The sequence below is a fragment of the Salvelinus fontinalis genome, chromosome 17 (genome assembly GCF_029448725.1).
Source record: "Salvelinus fontinalis isolate EN_2023a chromosome 17, ASM2944872v1, whole genome shotgun sequence".
NCBI lineage: Eukaryota > Metazoa > Chordata > Actinopteri > Salmoniformes > Salmonidae > Salvelinus > Salvelinus fontinalis.
In genome coordinates, this window is record NC_074681.1 from 3,338,609 (window position 1) to 3,366,125 (window position 27,517).

General features: G+C 44.1%; 1 protein-coding gene and 1 long non-coding RNA gene across 3 annotated transcripts in view; one reads left to right on the forward strand and one right to left on the reverse strand.

Annotated features, from left to right (window-relative positions):
• The window catches only part of LOC129813579 (insulin receptor-like), a 131,483-nt gene that overhangs the window by 17,823 nt on the left and 86,143 nt on the right, over window positions 1–27,517 (forward strand). For both annotated transcript variants that reach the window (XM_055865901.1, XM_055865902.1), the window contains exon 2: window positions 16,754–17,317. In XM_055865901.1, coding sequence (XP_055721876.1) covers window positions 16,754–17,317 — 564 coding nt within the window. The remainder of the gene's footprint in view (window positions 1–16,753; window positions 17,318–27,517) is intronic.
• On the reverse strand, window positions 1,183–12,457 carry LOC129813580 (uncharacterized). Its single transcript, XR_008753178.1, has 3 exons — window positions 12,371–12,457; window positions 1,600–1,833; window positions 1,183–1,322 (listed from the first exon to the last, which is right to left on the reverse strand). It is a non-coding gene; the product is annotated as an uncharacterized LOC129813580 (long non-coding RNA).

Sequence of the window (27,517 nt, forward strand, 5' to 3'; positions counted from 1 at the left end):
CGCCCGGGAGGTTCATTTCAGGACAGCTGTACTGCTGCAGCTCCCCGGAATATTTTCTTGGTTTTCTTATTTAGATATAGAAAAATAATATATTTATATTCATCAAAACTCCTCTACTTTAGAGAGAAATTATAATTTAATCACACAGAGCTGTTTGACTTCTCTAATCACAGACAATGGGCTATTCCACAGTCACAGAATGATGTTGAGACTCAGATTTGTCACTTGAAAATGTTTGTCAAACAAAAACCAATGGTTGCGAAGTTAAACAAACCATACAACTGTATGGACAATGACTACTTTGAAAAATGTCCACCGAAAATATCATTCATAAAACCTTTACTAGAAGAACATTGCAGAATGACTGTTTGCGTTGTCATTCTGTCAGCCTCGGCCTTAGGGGGGAAAAACCCCCAAAGAACCTTGAAAACACTTAGATTTTTGCCCCAAGTTCAGAAGAAGAAAAAACTCAAACTGAACAGAGTTCATAGTTCATGATGGTTTTTGATTTATTTTGGTTTTGTTTTGGAGTCAAAGATTAATCATTTAATTGTTTTATTTAAGTTTATGAAATGTGTTTTTTGTTTCAGTTGTCCTTCATTATAATAACCTTGCATCAGAGGCACAGACTCTCAATGTGTCTCAATTAGTCCAGCAGCCCCAAGCATTTGTCTGTCTGTGTGTGTGTGTGTGTGTTAGGGTTGGGTGGTATCCAGTTTTTCATACCTTTCCTGTACCATATCAGGTATACAGTACACAATAGGGGCACTTTCTTTCAACAACAACACAAAATAACATTTTGTTTTGGCAAGCACAATTGTTTGGGGGGCTGCAGGGATCCCTCTCAAACTGTGTGTGTGTGTCGGTTAGTCTTCCAGCCCCCAGCATTGTCCTCTTTGTCCTGTCTGTCTATGAGCAATCCATGTTCTCTTCTCAACACTAATGAAGAGTAAGCCAGGGGGAGAGACAGAGAGAGCATGGTGGTTTCCATGGTAACCCCATTGGTTTGTGTGATGTTCCTTTCCCCCTGTTGATAGGAAGGACTCTTAACAGCTAGACTGCTCCTCAAGTGGCACCCTATTCCCCATGGTCCCTGGTCAAAAGAATGGCCCTATATAGAGAATAGGGTGCCACTAAGGTCGCAGGCAGCCCTAGGCTGGACTACCTGCAGTGTTATGGATAGAGTAGGATGTGAACACCCACTGGCAGTCCATTAACTCAGTTACGTCTGTGACAGTTGTTCGTTCCTGGTTGTTCTACAGCAGCCTTGTGCCAGGGACCGACCGGCAAGGTATGGCCTTCTTCCTCTGAGGGTCCCCCACCTAGAAAACATTATTGACAATCGCTTTTTAATAATATAAAAACTATTTTTTATTTTATTTCCTTTTTATTTTTACTTTAAATAAAATCAAATTGTATTTGTCACATGCCGAATAAAACGGGTGTAGACCTTACAGTGAAATGCTTACTTCACGAGCCCTTAACCAACAATGCAGAGTTAAAAAGTAAGAATGAATTAGCAAAAAGGAAATGGTAACACATTAAAATAACAATCCTGTTGGGCGGTTTATACTACGTATACTAATGAATTTTATTTACTTGGCTGCCTTTATGGTCAACCTGTGCTGTCCGTGCCGTCTTCAGGGGCTGTCTGTCCGTGCCGTCTTCAGGGGCTCTCTGTCCGTGCCGTCTTCAGGGGCTGTCTGTCCGTGCCGTCTTCAGGGGCTGTCTGTCCGTGCCGTCTTCAGGGGCTGTCTGTCCGTGCCGTCTTCAGGGGCTGTCTGTCCGTGCCGTCTTCAGGAGCTGTCTGTCCGTGCCGTCTTCAGGGGCTGTCTGTCCCGTGCAATAAAAAATAAAAATAGTTTAGTCATATGAATGAAAGCTTCCATCATGGAGCCCAGTGGTTCACAAACTGTTTCTAGTCCCGTACCCCTTCAAAACATTCAACCTCCAGCTGTACCCCCTCTAGCACCAGGGTCAGCGCTTTCTCAAATGTTGCTTTTTGCCATTGTTGTAAGCCTGCCACACACACACTATACAATACATTTAATAAACATAAGAATGAGTGTGTGTGTTTTTGTCACAACCTGGCTCGTGGGAAGTGACAAAAAGCTCTTATAGGACCAGGGCACAAATAATAATATAATAATAATTAATAATTTTGCTCTTTAACCATCTTACATATAAAACATTATTTGTTCATCAAAACATTGTGAATAACTCATCACAGGTTAATGAAAAGGGTGTGCTTGAAAATATACTCATAATTCTGCAATGTTGGGTTGTATTGGAGAGAGTCTCCGTATTAAATCATTTCCCACACACAGTCTGTGCCTGTATTTAGTTTTCATGCTAGTGACTGCCGAGAATCCACTCTCACATAGGTACGTGGTTGCAAAAGGCATCAGTGTCTTAACAGGGCGATTTGCCAAGGCAGGATACTCTGAGCGCAGCCCGATCCAGAAACCTGACAGTGGCTTCTGATTAAATTCAGAAGCCTCTGGCATTGCGCGTACGCCTGGGGGGGTAACCATACTCTATCAATCATGTATCATAAATAATACTATTTAGGAATATATACTGTAGCATTTGGGAAGTCATCAACAGCTGTTGTTTAAATTCAGCCCACAATACATATAGGTTTTCAAGCTTCGTTTGATTTCAAATGGAATCTACAAGTTAGTATTAAATATGTTGCATTCACTTCTCCATCTCAACCAAAAAAATAACATTTAAAGAATTGGCTCCGATGTAGCTATCCAAGCAGAAGATCCATCTCCTTTTGAATGTTAATATTTGGTTGTGTTGTCAACCAAACATAATTCAATATTACTTTTGTAAGACGGGCTTAATATTAGGTTATTGAATGTCTTACAAACTAAGTAACAGTATTTATTCAACCTTAAAATGAGTTACACGCCTCTCGAGTGGCGCGGTGGTCTAAGGCACTGCATCGCAGTTGCTAGCTGTGCCACCAGAGATCCTGGTTCGAGTCCAGGCTCTGTCGCAGGCAGCCGTAACCCGGAGACCCATGGGGCGGCGCACAATTGGCCCAGCGGCGTCCGGGTTAGGGGAAGGTTTGGCCAGCATGGATGTCTTTGTCCCATCGCGCTCTAACGAATCCTGTGGCGGGCCGGACGCTGACACGGTCACAAGATATACGGTGTTTCCTCCGACACATTGGTGCGGCTGGCTTCCGGGTTAAGCAGGTATTGCGTCAAGAAGCAGTGTGGCTTGGTTGGGTTGTGTTTCGAAGGACGGACGGCTCTCGACCTTCGCCTCTCCCGAGTCCGTACGGGAGTTGCAGCAATGAGACAAGACTGTAACTACCAATTGGATACAACGAAATTTGGGAGAAAGGGGTAAAAATATTATATATATAAATAAGTAAATTAAAGTAACACATCCATGACCACATTTTGAGGTTACTGTAACAATAAATGTCGTCTTATGTAATCATAGAAAGTGTCTGTGGAAATCTTCACAATTGCTGAAAGAATCTGAACAGAATTTCAAATGGCATTGATCACTTGCAACATGTACTTTTTAATGTAATCTCAACAAACCGCAAATCGGGTCATGTGGTAGTACTATTAGATGAAGCACAGTAATAACACATTAAGTTGTTGTATAAATACAACATAGCTGACATTGTATTCCTGTTTGAACTTTGTTGTGTTTTTAAGATGGTTTAAAGCATCGTGATAACACATTGGGAATTCAATAAACTTTTGGCTGTATTTTTTTAGTGGGTGACAATAGTTTGGAATCTCATTGATCGACGTATCTACCTAATATTACCCAATTCTCCACGTTGACATGAGGTGGTGTGCCTAGTGGGATACTTTGTCATGGCAACACAATTTGTTTACTGCAGCATAGTTCAGTGCATGTAGGCATACAGCAAGTATTTTTATTCAAGTCAAATTACATTTTGGTATTTTGGGAATTTTAGAATCCCACTGTCTATTTTGTTTGGGGGGGGGGGGGGGGGGTGATTGTTAGATCTCAAAGATGATCTTATTGAAAAATCTATTGCCCCATTATACCGCCCCCCCCTGTTTATTTTTATTACGAGTTATACATATGGGTGAAACACTGGAATCATCATCATCAGATTCTGGTACAGGTGAATCATAATACAGATTCTGGTACAGGTGAATCATAATAAAGATTCTGGTGCAGGTGAATCATCATAAAGATTCTGATACAGGTGAATCATCAAAGATTCTGGTACAGGTGAATCATCAAAGATTCTGGTACAGGTGAATCATCATAAAGATTCTGGTACAGGTGAATCATAAAGATTCTGGTAGAGGTGAATCATCATAAAGATTCTGGTACAGGTGAATCATCATAAAGATTCTGGTGCAGGTGAATCATCATAAAGATTCTGGTACAGGTGAATCATCATAAAGATTCTGGTACAGGTGAATCATCAAGATTCTGGTACAGGTGAATCATAAAGATTCTGGTACAGGTGAATCATAATAAGGATTCTGGTACAGGTGAATCATAATAAGGATTCTGGTACAGGTGAATCATAATAAGGATTCTGGTACAGGTGAATCATAATAAAGATTCTGCTACAGGTGAATCATAATAAAGATTCTGCTACAGGTGAATCATAATAAAGATTCTGGTACAGGTGAATCATAATAAAGATTCGGGTACAGGTGAATCATAATAAGGATTCTGGTACAGGTGAATCATAATAAAGATTCTGGTACAGGTGATTCACAATAAAGATTCTGGTACAGGTGAATCACAATAAAGATTCTGGTACAGGTGAATCACAATAAAGATTCTGGTACAGGTGATTCACAATAAAGATTCTGGTACAGGTGATTCACAATAAAGATTCTGGTACAGGTGATTCACAATAAAGATTCTGGTACAGGTGATTCACAATAAAGATTCTGGTACAGGTGATTCACAATAAAGATTCTGGTACAGGTGAATCACAATAAAGATTCTGGTACAGGTGAATCATAATAAAGATTCTGGTACAGGTGAATCATAATAAAGATTTGGGTACAGGTAAATCATAATAAAGATTTGGGTACAGGTGAATCATAATAAAGATTCGGGTACAGGTGAATCATAATACAGATTCTGGTACAGGTGAATCATAATAAAGATTCTGGTACAGGTGAATCATAATAAAGATTCTGGTGCAGGTGAATCATCATAAAGATTTTGGTGCAGGTGAATCATCATAAAGATTCTGATACAGGTGAATCATGAAAGATTCTGGTACAGGTGAATCATCAAAGATTCTGGTACAGGTGAATCATCAAAGATTCTGGTACAGGTGAATCATCATAAAGATTCTGGTACAGGTGAATCATCATAAAGATTCTGGTACAGGTGAATCATCATAAAGATTCTGGTACAGGTGAATCATCATAAAGATTCTGGTACAGGTGAATCATCATAAAGATTCTGGTACAGGTGAATCATCATAAGGATTCTGGTACAGGTGAATCATCATAAGGATTCTGGTACAGGTGAATCATCATAAGGATTCTGGTACAGGTGAATCATCATAAGGATTCTGGTACAGGTGAATCATCATAAGGATTCTGGTACAGGTGAATCATCATAAGGATTCTGGTACAGGTGAATCATCATAAAGATTCTGCTACAGGTGAATCATAATAAAGATTCGGGTACAGGTGAATCATAATAAAGATTCGGGTACAGGTGAATCATAATAAAGATTCGGGTACAGGTGAATCATAATAAAGATTCGGGTACAGGTGAATCATAATAAGGATTCTGGTACAGGTAAATCATAATAAAGATTCTGGTACAGGTGAATCATAATAAAGATTCTGGTACAGGTGATTCACAATAAAGATTCTGGTACAGGTGAATCACAATAAAGATTCTGGTACAGGTGATTCACAATAAAGATTCTGGTACAGGTGATTTACAATAAAGATTCTGGTACAGGTGATTCACAATAAAGATTCTGGTACAGGTGAATCACAATAAAGATTCTGGTACAGGTGAATCACAATAAAGATTCTGGTACAGGTGAATCACAATAAAGATTCTGGTACAGGTGAATCACAATAAAGATTTGGCTACAGGTGAATCATAATAAAGATTCGGGTACAGGTGAATCATAATAAAGATTCGGGTACAGGTGAATCATAATAAAGATTCGGGTACAGGTGAATCATAATAAAAATTCGGGTACAGGTGAATCATAATAAAGATTCGGGTACAGGTGAATCATAATAAGGATTCGGGTACAGGTGAATCATAATAAAGATTCGGGTACAGGTGAATCATAATAAAGATTCTGGTACAGGTGAATCACAATAAAGATTCTGCTACAGGTGACTCACCATTATAGATTCTGGTACAGGTGAATTGCCATATAGATTCTGGTACAGGTGAATCACCATTTGATTCTCGTACAGATGAATCATCATTTGATTCTGATACAGGTGAATCATTTGTCTCTCAATAATTACCGGAGTTATCTAGTTCAATTGGGCCTCCAGTTCTGATCAGCTGTGGCCAGGCAAACCCTATCATCCAACAGTGCACCCTATTCCCTATATAGTTTTCTACGTTCCACCAAGACTGCACTTGTCCACTTTCCAACGCTAGTCACTGTCACCACACTGGACTGGATTAGATTCTCAATTGGGAATGCTGGGATATAAATACTACTGTGCCTGGCTCTGGCAGAGAGAGGTCTGTCCCAAATGGTATCCTACTGTTGACCATCGCCCTTAAGACTCTATATAGGGAATAGGATTTCATTTGGGACACAGGAAGGGACACATTTCTGCTGGGAACTGGGTGTATCTGTGGTGGCCTGGCTTTCCAGGGGTCACTGGCTGGCTGGCTGACTGACTGCTTTCTGGGGTCACTGACTGCCTGTCCCTCCCTGTGTATCTATCTCTGTCTGGTTCAGTTTACTGCCACCCTGACACACCACAACCCCACTGTCCTCCTCATGTTTCAGCACTTCCGCTTCACTCCTTCAGTATCACTCTCCCTTTCTCTGTTTAACTATCTCTTCTCTCTTTCTCTGTTTTACTATCTCTTCTCTCTCTTTCTCTGTTTTACTCTCTTTCTCTATTTTACTATCTCTCGCTCTCTTCTCTGTGTATGTCCGGCAACACAAGATCTTAACTCCTGTCATAAAGAGTTGTAGGACTCTGCTCAGTATGCTAGCCCCTATCACACACCTGACTGACCAGTATGCTAGCCCCTATCACACACCTGACTGACCAGTATGCTAGCCCCTATCACACACCTGACTGACCAGTATGCTAGCCCCTATCACACACCTGACTGACCAGTATGCTAGCCCCTATCACACACCTGACTGACCAGTATGCTGCTAGCCCCTATCACACACCTGACTGACCAGTATGCTAGCCCCTATCACACACCTGACTGACCAGTATGCTGCTAGCCCCTATCACACACCTGACTGACCAGTATGCTGCTAGCCCCTATCACACACCTGACTGACCAGTATGCTGCTAGCCCCTATCACACACCTGACTGACCAGTATGCTAGCCCCTATCACACACCTGACTGACCAGTATGCTATCTCCTTCACCTATCACACACCGGACTGACCAGTATGCTATCTCCTTCACCTACTGTATCACACACCTGACTGACCAGTATGCTGCCAAATTAACACTGATTCAGATGACCATCTTACCCATGCTAGATTACGTAGATATAATTTATAGATCGGCAGGTAAGGGTGCTCTCGAGCGGCTAGATGTTCTTTACCATTCGGCCATCAGATTTGCCACCAATGCTTCTTATAGAACACATCACTGCACTCTATTCTCCTCTGTAAACTGGTCATCTCTGTGCAGTCGTGGCCAAAAGTTTTGAGAATGACACAAATATTAATTTTCACAAAGTTTGCTGCTTCAGTGTCTTTAGATATTTTTGTCAGATGTTACTATGGAATACTGAAGTATAATTGCAAGCATTTCATAAGTGTCAAAGGCTTTTATTGACAATTACATGAAGTTGATGCAGAGTCAATATTTGCAGTGTTGACCCTTCTTTTTCAAGACCTCTGCAATCCGCCCTGGCATGCTGCCAATTAACTTCTGGGCCACATCCTGACTGACGGCAGCCCATTCTTACATAATCAATGCTTGGAGTTTGTCAGAATTTGTGGGGTTTTGTTTGTCCACCCACCTCTTGAGGATTGACTACAAATTCTCAATGGGATTAAGGTCTGGGGAGTTTCCTGGCCATGGACCCAAAATATCGATGTTTTGTTCCCCGAGCCACTTTTGCCTTATGGCAAGGTGCTCCATCATGCTGGAAAGGGCATTGTTCGTCACCAAACTGTTCCTGGATGGTTGGGAGAAGTTGCTCTTGGAGGATGTGTTGGTACCATTCTTCATTGATGGCTGTGTTCTTAGGCAAAATTGTGAGTAAGCCCTCTTCCTTGGCTGAGAAGCAACCCCACACATGAATGGTCTCAGGATGCTTTACTGTTGGCATGACACAGGACTGATGGTAGCGCTCACCTTGTCTTCTCCGGACAAGCTTTTTTCCGGATGCCCCAAACAATCGGAAAGGGGATTCATCAGAGAAAATGACATTACCCCAGGCCTCAGCAGTCCAATCCCTGTACCTTTTGCAGAATATCAGTCTGTCCCTGATGTTTTTTCTGGAGAGAAGTGGCTTCTTTGCTGCCCTTCTTGACACCAGGCCATCCTCCAAAAGTCTTCGCCTCACTGTGCGTGCAAATGCACTCACACCGGCCTGCTGCCATTCCTGAGCAAGCTCTGTACTGGTGTTGCCCCGATCCCGCAGCTGAATCAACTTTAGGTGACGGCCCTGGCGCTTGCTGGACTTTCTTGGGAGCCCTGAAGCCGTCGTCACAACAATTGAACTGCTCTCCTTGAAGTTCTTGATGATCCGATAAATGGTTGATTTAGGTGCAATCTTACTGGCAGCAATTTCCTTGCTGTGAAGAACTTTTTGTGCAAAGCAATGATGACGGCACGTGTTTCCTTCCAGGTAACCATGTTTGACAGAGGAAGAACAATGATTCCAAGCACCACCCTCCGTTTGAAACTTCCAGTCTCTTATTCGAACTCAGTCATCATGACAGAGTGATCTCCAGCCTTGTGCTCGTCAACACTCACACCTGTGTTAACGAGAGAATCACTGCCATGATGTCAGCTGGTCCTTTTGTAGCAGGGCTGAAATGCAGTGGAAATGTTTTTGGGGATTCAGTTCATTTGCATGGCAAAGAGGGACTTTGTAATTAATTGCAATTCATCTGATCACCCTTCATAACATTCTGGAGTATATGCACATATCCATCATACAAACTGAGGCAGCAGACTTATTGAAAATTAATTAATTCATAATTAATTAATATTTGTGTCATTCTCAAAACTTTTGGCCACGACTGTATACCCGTTGCAAGACACACTGGTTGATGCTTATTTATAAAACCCTCTTAGGCCTCACTCCCCCATATCTGAGATATCTACTAGAGGCCTCATCCTCCACATACAACACCCGTTCTGCCAGTCACATTCTGTTAAAGGTCCCCAAAGCACACACATCCCTGAGTCGCTCCTCTTCAGTTCGCTGCAGCTAGCGACTGGAACGAGCTGCAACAAACACTCAAACTGGACAGTTTTATCTCAATCTCTTCATTCAAAGACTCAGTCATGGACACTCTTACTGACAGTTGGGGCTGCTTTGTGTGATGTATTGCTGTCTCTACTTTCTTGCCCTATGTGCTGTTGTCTGTGCCCAATAATGTTTGTACCATGTTTTATTCTGCTACCATGTTATCATGTTGTGTTGCGACCATGCTGTGTTATGTGTTGCTGCCTTGCTATGTTGTCGTCTTAGGTCTCGCTTTATGTAGTGTTGTCTCTCTCTTGTTGTGATGTATGTTTTGTACTATATTTATATTGTATTTATTGATTTATTTTAATCCCAGGTCCCCGTCCCCGCAGGAGGACTTTTGCCTTTTGGTAGACCCTCATTGTAAATAAGAATTTGTTCTTAACTGACTTGCCTAGTTAAATAAATAAAATGCTCTCCCCTTCACCTATCACACAGCTGACTGACCAGTTGACCCCAGGTCCAGTACACACACAGCTGACTGACCAGTTGATCCCAGGTCCAGTACACACACACCTGACTGACCTGTTGACCCCAGGTCCAGTACACACACAGCTGACTGACCAGTTGACCCCAGGTCCAGTACACACACACCTGACTGACCAGTTGACCCCAGGTCCAGTACACACACACCTGACTGACCAGTTGACCCCAGGTCCAGTACACACACAGCTGACTGACCAGTTGACCCCAGGTCCAGTACACACACAGCTGACTGACCAGTTGACCCCAGGTCCAGTACACACACAGCTGACTGACCAGTTGACCCCAGGTCCAGTACACACACAGCTGACTGACCAGTTGACCCCAGGTCCAGTACACACACAGCTGACTGACCAGTTGACCCCAGGTCCAGTACACACACAGCTGACTGACCAGTTGACCCCAGGTCCAGTACACACACACCTGACTGACCAGTTGACCCCAGGTCCAGTACACACACACCTGACTGACCAGTTGACCCCAGGTCCAGTACACACACAGCTGACTGACCAGTTGACCCCAGGTCCAGTACACACACACCTGACTGACCAGTTGACCCCAGGTCCAGTACACACACACACCTGACTGACCAGTTGACCCCAGGTCCAGTACACACACAGCTGACTGACCAGTTGACCCCAGGTCCAGTACACACACAGCTGACTGACCAGTTGACCCCAGGTCCAGTACACACACACCTGACTGACCAGTTGACCCCAGGTCCAGTACACACACAGCTGACTGACCAGTTGACCCCAGGTCCAGTACACACACAGCTGACTGACCAGTTGACCCCAGGTCCAGTACACACACACCTGACTGACCAGTTGACCCCAGGTCCAGTACACACACAGCTGACTGACCAGTTGACCCCAGGTCCAGTACACACACACCTGACTGACCAGTTGACCCCAGGTCCAGTACACACACAGCTGACTGACCAGTTGACCCCAGGTCCAGTACACACACAGCTGACTGACCAGTTGACCCCAGGTCCAGTACACACACAGCTGACTGACCAGTTGACCCCAGGTCCAGTACACACACAGCTGACTGACCAGTTGACCCCAGGTCCAGTACACACACAGCTGACTGACCAGTTGACCCCAGGTCCAGTACACACACAGCTGACTGACCAGTTGACCCCAGGTCCAGTACACACACAGCTGACTGACCAGTTGACCCCAGGTCCAGTACACACACAGCTGACTGACCAGTTGACCCCAGGTCCAGTACACACACACCTGAGAGGAGAGTCTTATGTCTAACAATAAAACAATTAAATCAACTTTTTTTTTTTTATTGCTCAGAACTGCTATTAGTAATTTTGGAAAAGGGCTCTTACAGATTGACTGATGCTCGTAATTGACACCTAAGTATTGTGATAATATCGTATCGTGAGGTTCCAGGCAAATCCCTGCACTATAATCCATCGACCTAGGCTAGTTGTTGAAGATAAAAACCTGCAGAATCCCAATTGGACAGACCTACGTAACACAAATTGAGCAGCTGACCAAATGACTTGAGATTATTGTTCTGGGATGGTGAGATTATAGTGTTTAGTTAATGTATTGATTTAGTTACAAAAGTTACAGCCTCAGCCCCCCATACCAAATAAGTGACTTGACTCTGATGATAGCGCTAACTTCCGTATTAGAATAGAATGTGGGCAACAACCAATGACAGCACTTAATACTAGAATTTGGGTAATAACAGCCAATAATGGTGCTGTATATTATAATGTGGGTAAAAGCATGTCTTTGGTAACAGCCAGATATATGGTTACTGAACTAACTGTCAGAGGCATAGGTTTAATCAAATCAAGACACACAACCACATATTTTGCTGTGATGAAGTTTATTATCTCAACTATTCTGGTCTATTTTGATGCTAGGTCTTTGTCTCATTAAAAAAAATAACTTTACCCCAAAACTGGTTTTGCAATTTAAGATGACCAAATATTACACAATTCGCTGTGTGCAATTATCTTTCTCTGAACTATGCATAGCGTATTGTACAACCATCTCATGAATTAGCTGTATCTATTGTCAGTAGTGGTGTGTGCGTAAAATCACTGAGGAAGCCATGCCAAGCCAGTAACAAAGCCATATTCCAACCTATGCTGTGATAATTGTGTGATAACCCATTTCTTCATATGTCACTGTAATATACAATAAGGCCTTGACAACAGTCACACAGTGGCGGAATAAATTCAACTACACCTACCTTTGTTTCATCACAAAACCCGGAGAGCAACATCTGTCCGGTGAAGTCCACAAAGCAAATATTGCATGTAACACACAGTTCTATCAGCTGCGGTATGGTCAAGCAAGTTCATGTTTTCGAGAGGTTACTAAACAACTAGTGATTTAGAAGCACAGAGTTACCGTGAGTCAGCACAAAGCCAACAGGAGCCCTGCCTCCGCTATTCCTGCACCAATTAAACATCAAATCAACAGGGCTATATATGCTTTGTTTAATACACTGAAAACAAACTTAAAGATACCAAAAACAATTTAGTCCAATCAATGTTGCTAAATACAGTATCATGTGGTTGTCCATTGTGTGTGTGTGTGTGTGTGTGTTTGTGTGTGTGTGTGTGTGTGTGTGTGTGTGTGTGTGTAAAACAAATGTTGACTCCCCCTATTTGTAAACTAGCTGAACGCCATCCTCCTCTCTTTCATGTTGACGAAATGGTCTATGGCTCTGTCACACAGTACACTTTTAGTTTTTGTTGTCATAGGCTAGCAAGCATTTTAGTTAGGTAGCCTAACTTCCTTGCATGGGCAACAATGAACCAGCTAAGTCAGCTAGCTAGGTAACATGAGCCTACTAGACTACATCTATGTTACATAAATCAAATCAAAATCACATTTTATTGGTCACATACACATGGTTAGCAGATGTTAATGCGAGTGTAGCGAAATGCTTGTCCTTCTAGTTCTGACAGTGCAGTAATATCTAACAAGTAATCTAACAATTCCCCAACAACGACCTAATACACACCAATCTCAAGGGGTGAATGAGAATATGTACATATAAGTATTTGGATGAGCGATGGCCGAGCTGCATAGGCAAGATGCAGTAGATAGTATATACAGTATTTACATGTGATATGAGTAATGTAAGATAAGTAAAAATCATTAAAGTGTCATTATTTAAAGTGGCCAGTGATCGGATCTCAATGTAGGCTGCAGCCTCTCTGAGTTAGCCATGGCTGTTTAACAGTCTGATGGCCTTGAGATGGAAGCTGTGTTTCATTCTCTCTGTCCCAGCTTTGATGCACCTGTACTGACCTCGCCTTCTGGATGATAGCGGTGGGAACAGGTAGTGGCTCGGGTGGTTATTGTCCTTGATGATCATTTTGGCCTTTTCAGTTTGTCTTAATTTTCCACCTCCACTGCTGTCCCTTCGATGTGGATAGGGGGGTGCTCCCTCTGCTCTTTCCTGAAGTCCACGATCATCTCCTTTGTTTTGTTGACTTTGAGTGAGACGTTGTTTTTCCTTTCCTCCGAGTGCCCTCACCTCCTCCCTGTAGGCCATCTCCTCCGAGGGCCCTCACCTCCTCGCTGTAGGCCGTCTCCTCCGAGGGCCCTCACCTCCTCCCTGTAGGCTGTCTCCTCCGAGGGCCCTCACCTCCTCCCTGTAGGCCGTCTCCTCCGAGTGCCCTCACCTCCTCCCTGTAGGCCGTCTCCTCCGAGGGCCCTCACCTCCTCCCTGTAGGCCGTCTCCTCCGAGGGCCCTCACCTCCTCCCTGTAGGCCGTCTCCTCCGAGGGCCCTCACCACCTCCCTGTAGGCCGTCTCCTCCGAGGGCCCTCACCTCCTCCCTGTAGGCCGTCTCCTCCGAGGGCCCTCACCACCTCCCTGTAGGCCGTCTCCTCCGAGGGCCCTCACCTCCTCCCTGTAGGCCGTCTCCTCCGAGGGCCCTCACCTCCTCCCTGTAGGCCGTCTCCTCCGAGGGCCCTCACCTCCTCCCTGTAGGCCGTCTCCTCCGAGGGCCCTCACCTCCTCCCTGTAGGCCGTCTCCTCCGAGTGCCCTCACCTCCTCCCTGTAGGCCGTCTCCTCCGAGTGCCCTCACCTCCTCCCTGTAGGCCGTCTCCTCCGAGGGCCCTCACCTCCTCCCTGTAGGCCGTCTCCTCCGAGGGCCCTCACCTCCTCCCTTTAGGCCGTCTCCTCCGAGGGCCCTCACCTCCTCCCTGTAGGCCGTCTCCTCCGAGGGCCCTCACCTCCTCCCTGTAGGCCGTCTCCTCCGAGGGCCCTCACCTCCTCGCTGTAGGCCGTCTCGTCGTTGTTGGTAATCAAGCTCACTACTGTTGTGTCGTCTGCAAACTTGATGATTGAGTTGGATGCGTGCATGGCCACCCAGTCGTAGGTGAACAGGGAGTACAGGAGGGGGCTGAGCACACACCCTTGTGGGGCCCCAGTGTTGAGGATCAGCGAAGTGGAGATGTTGTTTCCTACCTTCACCACCTGGGGGCGGCCCGTCAGAATGTCCAGGACCCAGTTGCATAGGGCGGGGTTGAGACCCAGGGCCTCCAACTTGATGATGAGCTTGGAGGCTACTATGGTGTTGAATGCTGAGTTATAGTCAATGAACAGCATTCTTACATAGGTATTCCTCTTGTCCAGATGAGATAGGGCAATGTGATGGCGATTGCGTCGTCTGTGGACCTGTTGGGGCAGTATGCAAACTGAAGTGGGTCTAGGGTGGCCGGTGAAATGATCCTTGACTAGTCTCTCAAAGCACTTCATGATGACAGAAGTGAGTGCTACGGGGCGATAGTCATTTAGTTCAGTTATCTTTGCTGTATCGAACTTCAATCATGTCAGGCCAGTGGCACAACGTATTCATTCATGGTTAGATCAGAATTGCCGTCATAATCTAACAGAGAATTAAGTCAAAACCATAAATCCAAATCCCCATCTCCATCCATGGCTTAGAAAAGGGTCTATTTAGCAAGCTAGCTACTGCAGGACATCAACACAAGCAGAACAGAAACTTTTTCTGAAAAAGTTTTGCTTAGGAAGTTATTTGATTGATCTGAAGCCAAATCCAAACTGGCCTCCCTTGGGTGGTGTTTTGCTGCACCAGGCCAACCCACAGTTGGCTAATTCTTTAATATATATATTTTCTTTTATCAAGGGAGGCCGAATTCTTGCTGGCATCAATCAATCAATCAAATGCTACGGCGGCAACATGTTATACTCGTTTTGTCCAGACAGCATCAGATACATGGGCTACACATACTGAGACAGAGGGGGCGCTGTTTCCCTCGCTAGTGATGGTTTCTCGAGTGAGGTTCAGCCGCTTGCGAATTGACAGAAAATTATGACAACGCAGAGAGAAGAATGAGAAATTATTTTATCATTTTTATTGGTCAAATATTTTGGGAAGCTTGGCTTCCCTTGGTATTCATGAATACATGCCACTGTCTATTGTATTTTACCATTTATCAATGTTAGTCAGTCGAGAATCGTTTCCCATTTGTAGAAATGATCGCCAACTCGCCAAGATATCATAAATATTTTCTCGGTAATCTGCTTAAGTTACTGACAGCTTCTTAATCAGGTTTATGGGGTTCTTAATTATGTTAATCGTGTTAATCTTGTTAATTCATTCACCATTCACAACAACACAATTATTTACCCTGAGGGGATAAATAAAGTGGTATTGAAATAAAGATAAGTCAAGTGTGTTAATGACTGAGGTTGAATGTATTTTAAAGTAGGTCCTATAAAGATGTAGTAAGAAAAATAAACAATAAACCACGGTAAACTACGGCTATTTCTCTATATATACACATATCTTTCCATGACGGACTGACCAGGTGAAAGATATGATCCCTTATTGATGTCACTTGTTAAATCCACTTCAATCAGTGTAGATGAAGGGGAGGAGACAGTTTTTAAGAAGGAATTTTTAAGCCTCGAGACCATTGAGACATGGATTATGTACAGTATGTGTGTCATTCAGAGGGTGAATGGACAAGACAAAAAGTTGAAGTGCCTTTGAACGGGGGGTATGGTAGTAGGTGTCAGGTGCACCAGTTTGTGTCAAGAACTGCAACGCTGCTGGGGTTTTCCACGAAGAAACCGTTTCCTGTGTATCAAGAATGGTCCACCACCCAAAAGACATCTAGCAAATTTAACACAGCTGTGGGAAGCTTTGGAATCAATATGTGCCAGCGTCCCTGTGGAACGCTTTTGACACCTTGTAGATTCCACGCCCCCAACGAATTGACTGGCCGAAGGGGGTGCAACTCATTATTAGGAAGGTGTTCCTAATGTTTGTTATACTCAGTGTAGGTAGAATGTCATTTGTAAAAAGCTGAACTCTGAGACGTATATTAGTTGCGGAGCCTAACTGATCATTAATGTGACCCCAAAAATAATAACTTTACATGACTAGGATAATAGATAATGTGCTCATTCTGGTTATTCCTCTAAAGTGGTTGGTTGTTGAATATTGGTTAAAGAAGTCCATAGAAATTAGATGGACAGCACACCAAAAAATGTCTTGAGTTAGACGATTTATGTTTGGTATGCTATCCTTAACTTAGTTCCATCTCTAATCAGTTTGTTTGTCTCTTCTCCTCTTCCCCTGAAGTCTCCCCTGGAATCTGCTCCAGTAAGGACATCCGGAACAACGTGACCAACCTGCGCTCCCTGGAGAACTGCACAGTGATCGAGGGCCACCTGAAAATCATCCTCATGTTCAAGACCAAGCCCGAGGACTTCAGGGGTCTCAGTTACCCAAAACTGACAGTGGTCACAGACTTCCTGCTCCTGTTCAGGGTCTACGGTATGGAGAGTCTCAAAGACCTCTTCCCCAACCTCACTGTGATCCGAGGTAACAACCTGTTCTTCAACTACGCTCTGGTCTTCTTTGAAATGCTGCAGCTCAGGGATATCGGTCTCCATAGCCTGATGAACATCACCCGAGGAGCGGTGAGGATCGAGAAGAACCCGGACCTCTGCTACCTCTCCACCCTGGACTGGTCCAAGATCCTGGACACGGTGGAGGACAACTATATTGTGTCAAATAAGAACGACAGGGAGTGCGGGGACGTGTGTCCCGGGGCGTTGGCCAAAGGCAAGGCTACCTGTCAACAGACCACCATCAATGGGAACTTCAACGAACGTTGCTGGACGCACAAGCACTGCCAGAGAAGTAAGTCACTGGGTTCTTTTATTTAAAAAATAAAATAAAAATGTTATTTATCCTGGAAGTTCCATTGAGGTCAGAAGGCCTTTTTTACGAGGGAGATGATGGTGGGAGTGTTTTTAAATGCATGTAAAAATGGCACACTGGGAAAGATGATTGCCCTTGTGGTTGTTGTCTTCCTTTTCTGCAGTTATTTCCATGTTTTCGATGCTCTGTTGTCCCTGCCATAACTTGCTGTGCACAGCGCTGGTTTTAATGTGTCGGGTTGTTTATGTTTGTGTAGTAGTCTGGCACCATGTTGATTTTGCTTCTCCTTCAGTGTTGTGCTATTTATAAGTGAAAGTATATCAGTTAATGTATCTGATTGAGGGAGAGAGAGGGAGGAGGGAGGGTGAGGGGGAGAGAGGGAGGGAGGGAGGGAGGGAAGGGGAGAGAGGGAGGGAGAGAGGGAGGGAGAGAGAGGGAGGGGGAGGGGGGGAGAGAGGGAGCGGGAGAGAGGGGGAGAGAGAGCGAACACCAACTACTCGGGTTTACAGTGATGTCACTTAATAATCAGAGACCCAGTCTCCAGGGAAGTCAGATTGCGGTGAAGAGTTGTTGGAAAGTGAGATGTGTGTGTGCGTCAGACAGACAGGCAATGCTGCTGTGGTCTTGCCAAGGAACACACACTCTCTGTCTCTCTCTGTCTGTGTGCTCTACTAGACCTGAGTGTTGTTGTCTCAGTCTAGTCCGACATGACCTGTAGAGAGACTCTGTAATGGAGTCTAGAGATGCACAAACACACACTTACGCACAGGTGTTGATGTCATTTCCTGAGTGTAGACAAGCTGACAGACTAGTAGCTACTGAACCTGAGAAACCTTCATTGCCTCCCAAATTGCACCCTATTGCCTCTATACATAGTGCACTACTTTTGACCACGGTCCATAGGGTTCCATTTGGGACATGTACTCCTGCCTGCTGCTGAGGCTGTTTCTCCTTCTGAAGTGGGTTTGCTGTAAAACCAGGATTAACACTGTCGGCCTGTCAGCCAAATCCGCTTTCAGCTTGAACTTAAAGTGGATAATGTAACGTAAAGGTCTAACTAGGGCTGGGCGATATGGCCAAAATATATCACAATATTTTTTACGTTTTTTTATGTTTTTGAATAATAAAGTTCTAAATATGCTTTATGAGTAGCTCATGGCCCTAGGGTGGCAACACATACATTATAAGTGCTTTCAATGGGGGCTTTGTCCATTCTGATGTATTATACTGTTTAATCAAACTTCACCAAAGATAATTTTCAACGTTTTCATTCATTTCTGTATTTCCTGCACTCATTTGAGATCACCACATAGAGAAGCAAGCTATGGGCAAATTATCTAGGCCTTATTTTGTTAACCAAATATTGCAATTGCATTTTGACTTGTGGGTTAGACCAAAACACTTGGGTTAATGGCTGTTGTCATGGAAATATAATGATTTTTCTAATTCTATAGTTAGCATTTAATAGTGGTTACTTTGAATCAAGGGTTTGACATGACAATGGATGAAAATGCCAGAGAGGAGTTATTGTGACGGGATAGGAACCAAAGTGTTGGTCAGTGTTTCCTAGGCCAATCCTATAATCTTGGGCTATGGTAAATGTTTTCTCTTACTTCATGTAGCTAATATATTCATGCTTCGCCTAATCCTCGTTGGTTTAGACGATACTATTGCACAAACAACATGCTGATTTAGGCCTACACCAGAGCTGGTATCAGGCTGTATTAGCTAGCTAGCTACATATGCTCTGAATAAGTACTTTTATTAGCTAGCTAGCCAGCTGACTAGAGATTAGCATTAGTGGCTAATACACTTTATTTTAGCCACAACTTGCTAAGAAAAGACAAACTAGCTGTTTGCAGACAGTAATATATATAAGCTTAATAGTGTAATTATAGAACGCTTGTGGATTTATATAAAGAAGCAAAGTGGAAAGCAGCATTGTTGTCATCAACATCTCGTTGCATCTGCTGAATTGACCATGCAGACTGATGGTCGGGAACTGCGCTCCTTGGAACACCTTTCTTCTCTCTGTCTCTCTGTGTCCTTTCAGCCATGACATGTACTTCTACTGTAAATATGAATGAACTACGTCTCAAGAATGAGTTGTGTTTTAACGCCTGTTGTTGTGATTACCAGTATCTTGGTGTAATTTATTTGAAATGAACCCAACCCCAGTCTGTACTCGATCTAGAGTCTGTGGTTCCTTATTAACCTCCACTTGACCTATGTTTGTTTTTCAGCTGTTTGAATAAATAGTAGCGAACTGCCTCAGTAGTGAGCCAGACTCTGTAATCTTGTGGTGTCGACCCTGTGGTTTCAGGCCTGCTTTCACTAAAGCATGAAAAGATATGTTAAGCCCCAGGTCTAACCACACAACATGGAGGGAGGGGAGCGAGACAGGAGAGAGAGAGGCATGCCCTTGTGTCCTGCTCAGATATTGAGCTCATTCAGACATCCATTGGCTAGCTCATCATAACACTAGCCTATGAGCCCTAATCAAAAGGAGTGCACTAAATAGGGAATAGGGTGCTAAAGTAGTGCACTAAATAGGGAATAGGGTGCTATTAGGGTTATACATTTTGGGGAATATTCAGAGATGTAAACTTTCCACAGGAATATATGGGAATTAACAGAAATATATGCAAATTAATATTAATACCATTTAAATGTAGATGTTTTTTGCATTGGATATATTTACCATATCATATGGAGACAGAAACATAAACCTTTTAGCTTATCATAAGTAGACATAATTGCAAATGATTACATCCTTACAAAATACATTTTAATAAACAATTTAGTTACGAATTTAACTTTAATTAAATGAGTTGACTTCACATGAGATGACTTCACTGAACAACAAAAGAAAGGGAATATTGAATAATTTTTTAAATTTTACCTTTAATAAACTAGGCAAGTCAGTTATGAACAAATTCTTATTTTCAATGACGGCCTAGGAACAGTGGGTTAACTGCCTTGTTCAGGGGCAGAACGACAGATTTTTACCTTGTCAGCTCGGGGATTCGATCTTCTAACCTTTCGGTTACTAGTCCAACGCTCCCCAATAATCCATTGCATCTCCCAAAAACGTTTTCAACATACATCTGTAAAAGGATAGTCTAGAAACTAAAGCTTTGGTTGTCTTCCTCTCAGGCTTCCATGTCTTCTCCCTGGACCTCCTCAATGTCCACCTCTTGAACATCAGACTGAGGCCTCAGACTCTGACTCTGAGGCCTCAGACTCTGAGGCCGCGATCTCCATCCCAAAGCCCTTGCTTAGAAGTGTATTTCGCCAGACTGCCAAGAACCTTGCCCTCATCCAGGCCAAGGTGACGAGACACAGTAGTGATGACACCATAGTCCTTGTTGATCTCTGCACCAGACAGGATGCTCTTGTCAGCATACTTGGGGTCCAACATGTACGCTGCGGCGTGTATGGGCTTCAGGCAGAAGTCTTAACGCTTTTTGATGTATTTCAGACTGCAGTTTCCTATGCTTGGAGCAACAGTGAAGTGGGCAGGGCAGTACGGATTTCTTCTCTTACATTTGAAAGCAGAGTCTGAACATCAGACATGATGGCATTATCTTCCTCAATCCGTGCAATGGATACTGCTATAGGTTTCAGGCTGCTAACCACTCTCTCCCAAAATACATCATCCAGGAGGATACTGTTGATGAGGCTGTCCATATCGGAAGACTGTGATATGGCCCTTTCTTGGAGAGACGCCTATCCTTCCAGGAGACTGTCAAACATGATGACAACATCACCCCAGTGGGTGTTGCTGGGCAGCTTCAATGTGGTGCTCTTATTCTTCTCACTTTGCTTGGTGAGGTAGATTGCTGCTATAACTTGATGAGCCTTCACATACCTAACCATTCCTTGGCTCTCTTGTAGAGTGTATCCATTGTTTTCAGTGTCATGATGTCCTTGAGGAGCATATTCGATTCATGAGCAGCACAGCCAATGGATGTGATGTGAGGGTAGGACTCCTCCACTTTAGACCAAGCAGTCTTCATGTTCACAGCATTGTCTATAACCAGTGCAAATACCTTCTGTGGTCCAAGGTCATTGATGACGGCCTTCAGCTCATCTGCAATGTAGAGACCGGTGTGTCTGTTGTCCCTCGTGTCTGTACTTTTGTAGAATACTGGTTGAGGGTCAGAGAGGATGTAGTTAATTATTCCTTGCCCATGAACATTCGACCACCCATCAGAGATGATTGCAATACAGTCTGCTTTATGATTTGCTTGACCTTCACTTGAATTCTGTTGAACTCTGCATCCAGCAAATGAGTAGATAAAGCATGTCTGGTTGGAGGGGTGTATGCTGGGTGAAGAACATTCAGAAATCTCTTCCAATACACATTGCCTTTGAGCATCAGAGGTGAACTAGTTGCATACATAGCTTGAGCAAGACATTCATCAGCATTCTTCGGACTACGTTCCTCCATTGAGTCAAAAAAACTTCTGATTCCAGGAGGATCATGAGCTGTTGCTATCGATAAGCTGTCTGATTTTCACCTCGAATAGAAGTAGAGGGACTTTTGTCATAGGTTGCTTGTTCTGAGCGCTGAGGGAACTTTATGCACTTGGCCAGATGATTCTGCATCTTTGTTGCATTCTTCACATATGATTTGGCACAATATTTGCAAATGTACACAGCTTTTCCTTCTACATTCGCTGCAGTGAAATGTCTCCACACATCAGATAGTGCCTGTGGCATTTTCCTGTAAAGATTAGGAAAAAATGTGTGAAAAACCCCCAAATACAATTCCATGTACAGATAAATAGTTAAGCAGTTTTAAAATGAAACATGTATGGAAACGGGTGAATTAACACACATCAGTTAGCAGGCTCAAGCAAGCTAAAACCCACACGGTAGCAAACACTAACTAGCATAAATTGTTAACAAGTTACAAATTATTTAAACCCACTTTGCTGTAGGCTCCTATTTACTAGTTAACTAAAACCATGTCAGAAAATATATTCACCCCACCCAGTATAGTAATCAAAACTGACCAGAAGCATGTAGTCCTTGGCTCAGACAGTGTAGTAGTGTGGGCTCAATAGCATCTCATTAGTGGGCAAGATCTTGAAAATCAGCTGCACATGTGATGAGAGAATGCACTGTGCGTGCAGAGGGTTGCAATTCCATTGAATTGGGAATAGTTTAACCAAAATATGCCACAAGACCTAGAATTGCCTTATGTCTATTCCACAAAAAAGGTTCACTGATATAAGCTAACTTTTTTAAATGAATTTAAGCAACATTTTTCAAATTCCAGGGCTTAACTTCCTATGGAAAATTTCCGGAAAAATTCCAGAAATTGCCAGGAAAGTTTCAGAACCTTTGCATCCCTAGGCGCCATTTTGTTTGTAGTCCTACAATGAGCCTCCAGCTGAATTAGTGCAATGGTGATCCAGTGTAATGTTGAGTCAGTGTTATAATGAATCAAATCAAATTTTATTTGTCACATGCGCCGAATACAACAGTTGTAGACCCTACAAGCCATTAACCAACGGTGCAGTTTTAAGAAAATACAACAACAAAAAATTAAGATGAGAATAACAAATAAATAAAGAGCAGCAGTAAATAACAATAGCGGGGCTATATACAGGGTGTACCGGTACAGAGTCAATGTGCGGGGTCACCGGTGTCGAGGTAATTGTGGCAATATGTACATGTAGCTAGAGTTATTAAGGTAACAATGCATAGATAATAACAGAGAGTAGCAGCAGCATAGGGGGGGTAATGCAAATAGTCTGGGTAGCCATTTGATTAGCTGTTCAGGAGTCTTATGGCTTGGGGGGTAGAAGCTGTTTAGAATCCTCTAGACTCTAGACCTAGACTTGGCAATCCGGTACCACTTGCCGTGCGGTAGCAGAGAGAACAGTCTATGACTAGGGTGGCTGGAGTCTTTGACAATTTTATGGGTTTTCCTCTGACACCGCCTATTATATAGGTCCTGGATGGCAGGAAGCTTGGCCCGGTGATGTACTGGGCCGTACGCACTACCCTCTGTAGTGCCTTGCGGTCGGAGGCCGAGCAGTTGCCATACCAGGCAGTGATAATTTGTTGGTGATGTGGACGCCAAGAAACTTGAAGCTCTCAATCTGCTCCACTACAGCCCAGTCGATGACAATGGGGGCGTGCTCAGTCCTCCTTTTCCTGTAGTCCACAATCATCTCCTTTGTCTGATCACGTTGATGGAGAGGTTGTTGTACTTGCACCATACGGTCAGGTCCTTGACCTCCCTATAGGCTGTCTCATCGTTGTCGGTGATCAAGCCTATCACTGTTGTCATCAGCAAACGTAATGATGGTGTTGGAGTCGTGCCTGGCCGTGCATTCATGAGTGAACAGGGAGTACAGGAGGGGACTGAGCACTCACCCCTGAGGGGCCCCCGTGTTGAGGATCAGCATGGCGGATGTGTTGTTACCTTCCCTCATCGCATGTGGGGGCGGCCCGTAAGGAAGTCTAGGATCCAGTTGCAGAGGGAGGTGTTTAGTCCAAGGTTCCTAAGCTTGTTGATGAGCTTTGATGGCACTATGGTGTTGAACGCTGAGCTGTAGTCAATGAATAGCATTCTCACAAAGGTGTTCCTTTTGTCCAGGTGTGAAAGAGCAGTGTGGAGTGCAATAGAGATTGCATCATCTGTGGTTTTGTTGGTGCGGTATGCAAATTGGAGTGGGTCTAGGGTATCTGGGATAATGGGGTTGATGTGAGCCTTTACCAGCCTTTCAAAGCATTTCATGGCTACAGACGTGCGTGTTACGGGTTGGTAGTCATTTAGGCAGGTTACCTTAGTGTTCTTGGGCACAGGGACTATGGTGGTCTGCTTGAAACATGTTGGTATTACAGACTATGACAGGGAGATGTTGAAATTGTCAGAGAAGACACTTGCCAGTTGGTCAGCGCATGCTAGGAGTACACATCCTGGTAATCCGTCTGGCCCTGCGGCCTTGTGAATGTTGACCTGTTTAAAGATCTTATTCACTTCGGCTGCGGAGAGTGTAATCACACAGTCGTCTGGAACAGCTGATGCTCTCATGCATGTTTCAGTGTTATTTGCCTCAAAGCGAGCATATAAGTTATTTAGCTCGTCTGGTAGGCATGTGTCACTGGGAAGCTCTCGGTTGTGCTTCCCTTTGTAGTCTGTAATAGTTTGCAAGCCCTTCCACATCCGACGAGCGTCGGAGCCGATGTAGGACGATTCAATCTTAATCATGTATTGGCGCTTAGTCTGTTTGATGGTTCGTCAAAGGGCATAGCGGGAATTCTTAAGCTTCCGGGTTAGAGTCGCGCTCGTTGTAAGAGGCAGCTCTACCCTTTAGCTCAGTGCGAATGTTGCCTGTAATCCATGGCTTCTGGTTGGAGTATGTACGTATGGTCACTGTGGGGACGATGTCCTCGATGCACTTATTGACGAAGCCAGTTACTGATGTGGTGTACTCCTCTGCCATCAGAACTATCCCGGAACATATTCCAGTCTGTGCTATCAAAACAGTCCTGTAGTTTAGCATCTGCTTCATCTGACCACTTTTTTAATAGGCCGAGTCACTGATGCTTCCTGCTATCATTTTTGCTTCTATGCAGGAATCAAGAGGATAGAATTATGGTCAGATTTGCCAAATAGAGGGCGAGGGAGAGCTTTGCACGCGTCTCTGTGTGTGGAGTAAAGGTGGTCTGGAATTTTTTTTCCCCCTCTGGTTGCACATTTAACATACTGATAGAAATTAGGTCAAACTGATTTAAGTTTCCCTGCATTAAAGTCCCCGGCCACTAGGAGGGCCACCTCCTGGATTAACGTTTTCTTGTTTGCTTATGGCGGTATACAGCTCATTGAGTGCAGTTTTAGTGCCAGCATCAGTCTGTGGTGGTACGTAGACAGCTACGAAAAATACAGATAAAACTCTCTAGGTAGATAGTGTGGTCTACAGCTTATCATGAGATACTCTACCTCAGGCGAGCAAAACCTCGAGACTTCCATAGATATTGTGCACCAGTTGTTGTTTACATATATGCATAGGCCCCGGCCCTGTGTCTTACCAGAGGCTGCTGTTCTATCCTGCCGGTACATCATATAACCAGCCAGCTGTATGTTCTTTACGTCGTCGTTCAGCCACAACTCTGTGAGACATAAGATATTGTTTTTAGAATATACGTGCTTTTCAGTTCGTCCCATTTATTTTCCAGCGATTGAACGTTCGCTAGCAGGACAGAAGGCAAAGGCAGATTAGCCACTTTTTCGCCTGATCCTCAAAAGGCACCCTGATCTTTTTCCGCAAAGTCTCCGTTTCCTTCTCCAGTGAATGACGGCGATCTGGGCCTGGTCGGGTGTCTGTAGTAAACGCAGCAAAAAAAGAAACGTCCCTTTTTCAGGACCCCGTCTTTCAAAGATAATTCGTACAAATCCAAATAACTTCATAGATCTTCATTGTGAAGGGTTTAAACACTGTTTCCCATGTTTGTTCAATGAACCATAAACAATTGATGAACATGCACCTGTGGAACGGTCGTTAAGACACTAACAGCTTACAGACGATAGGCAATAGCTGATCGTCCTCGCAGTGGCAGACCACGTGTAACAACACCTGCACAGGATCGATACATCTGAACATCACACCTGCGGCACAGGTACAGGATGGCAACAACTGCCCGAGTTACACCAGGAACGCACAATCCCTCCATCAGTGCTTAGACTCTCCGCAATAGGCTGAGAGAGGCTGGCAGACCTACCTGGCAACAACGTCGCCTATGGGCACAAACCCACCGTCGCTGGACCAGACGGGACTGGCAAAAAGTGCTCTTCACTGACGAGTCGCAGTTTTGTCTAACCGGGGGTGATGGTCGGATTAGCGTTTATTGTCGAATGAATGAGTGTTACACCGAGGACTGTAATCTGGATCGATTTGGAGGTGGAGGGTCCGTTATGGTCTGGGGCGATGTGTCACAGCGTCATCGGACTGAGCTTGTTGTCATTGCAGGCAATCAACGCTGTGCGTGACAGGGAAGACATCCTCCTCCCTCATGTCGTACCCTTCATGCAGGCTTATCCTGACATGACCCTCCAGCATGACAATGCCACTAGCCATACTGCTCGTTCTGTGCGTGATTTCCTGCAAGACAAGAATGTCAGTGTTCTGCCATGGCCAGCGAAGATCCCGGATCTCAATCCCATTGAGCACGTCTGGGACCTGTTGGATCGGGGGGTGAAGGCTAGGGACATTCCCCTTAGAAATGTCTGGGAACTTGCAGGTGCCTTGGTGGAAGAATGTGGTAACATCTCACAGCAAGAACTGGCAAATCTGGTGCAGTCCATGAGGAGGAGATGCACTGCAGTACTTAATGCAGCTGGTGGCCACACCAGATACTGACTATTACTTTTGATTTTGACCCCCCCCTTTGATCAGGGACACATTATTCAATTTCTGTAAGTCACATGTCTGTGAAACTTTCAGTTTATGTCTGTTGTTGAATCTTGTTATGTTCATACAAATATTTACACATGTTAAGTTTGCTGAAAATAAACGCAGTTGACAGTGAGAGGACGTTTATTTTTTTGCAGAGCTTATATCCCTCCTGCCCGACTCAAAATCTCTTTGTCTAATTTGAGGTGAGTAATCACAGTTCTGATGTCCAGAAGCTCTTTTCAGTCATAAGAGACGGTAGCAGCAACATTATGTACAAAAAAAGTTACACACAACGTGAAAAAACAAACAAAATATCATTGTTGGTTAAGAGCCGAAAAGACGGCAGCCATCCCCTCCGGCGCCATCATTGCTATAACCATACCATAACACTAGTGATCCAGTGTAATAGTGAGCTAGTGAGCTAGTGTTCCAGTGTTCTGGTGATCCAGTGTAATAGTGAGCTAGTGTTCCAGTGTAATAGTGATCCAGTGTAATAGTGAGCTAGTGTTCCAGTGTTGTGGTTATCCAGTGCTATGGTGAACCAGTGTTATGGTGAGCCAGTGTTCCAGTGTTATGGTGAGCCAGTGTTCCAGTGTTATGGTGAGCCAGTGTTCCAGTGTTATGGTGAGCCAGTGTTCCAGTGTTATGGTGAGCCAGTGTTCCAGTGTTATGGTGAACCAGTGTTCCAGTGTTATGGTGAACCAGTGTTCCAGTGTATTGGTGAGCCAGTGTTCCAGTGTTGTGGTTATCCAGTGTTATGGTG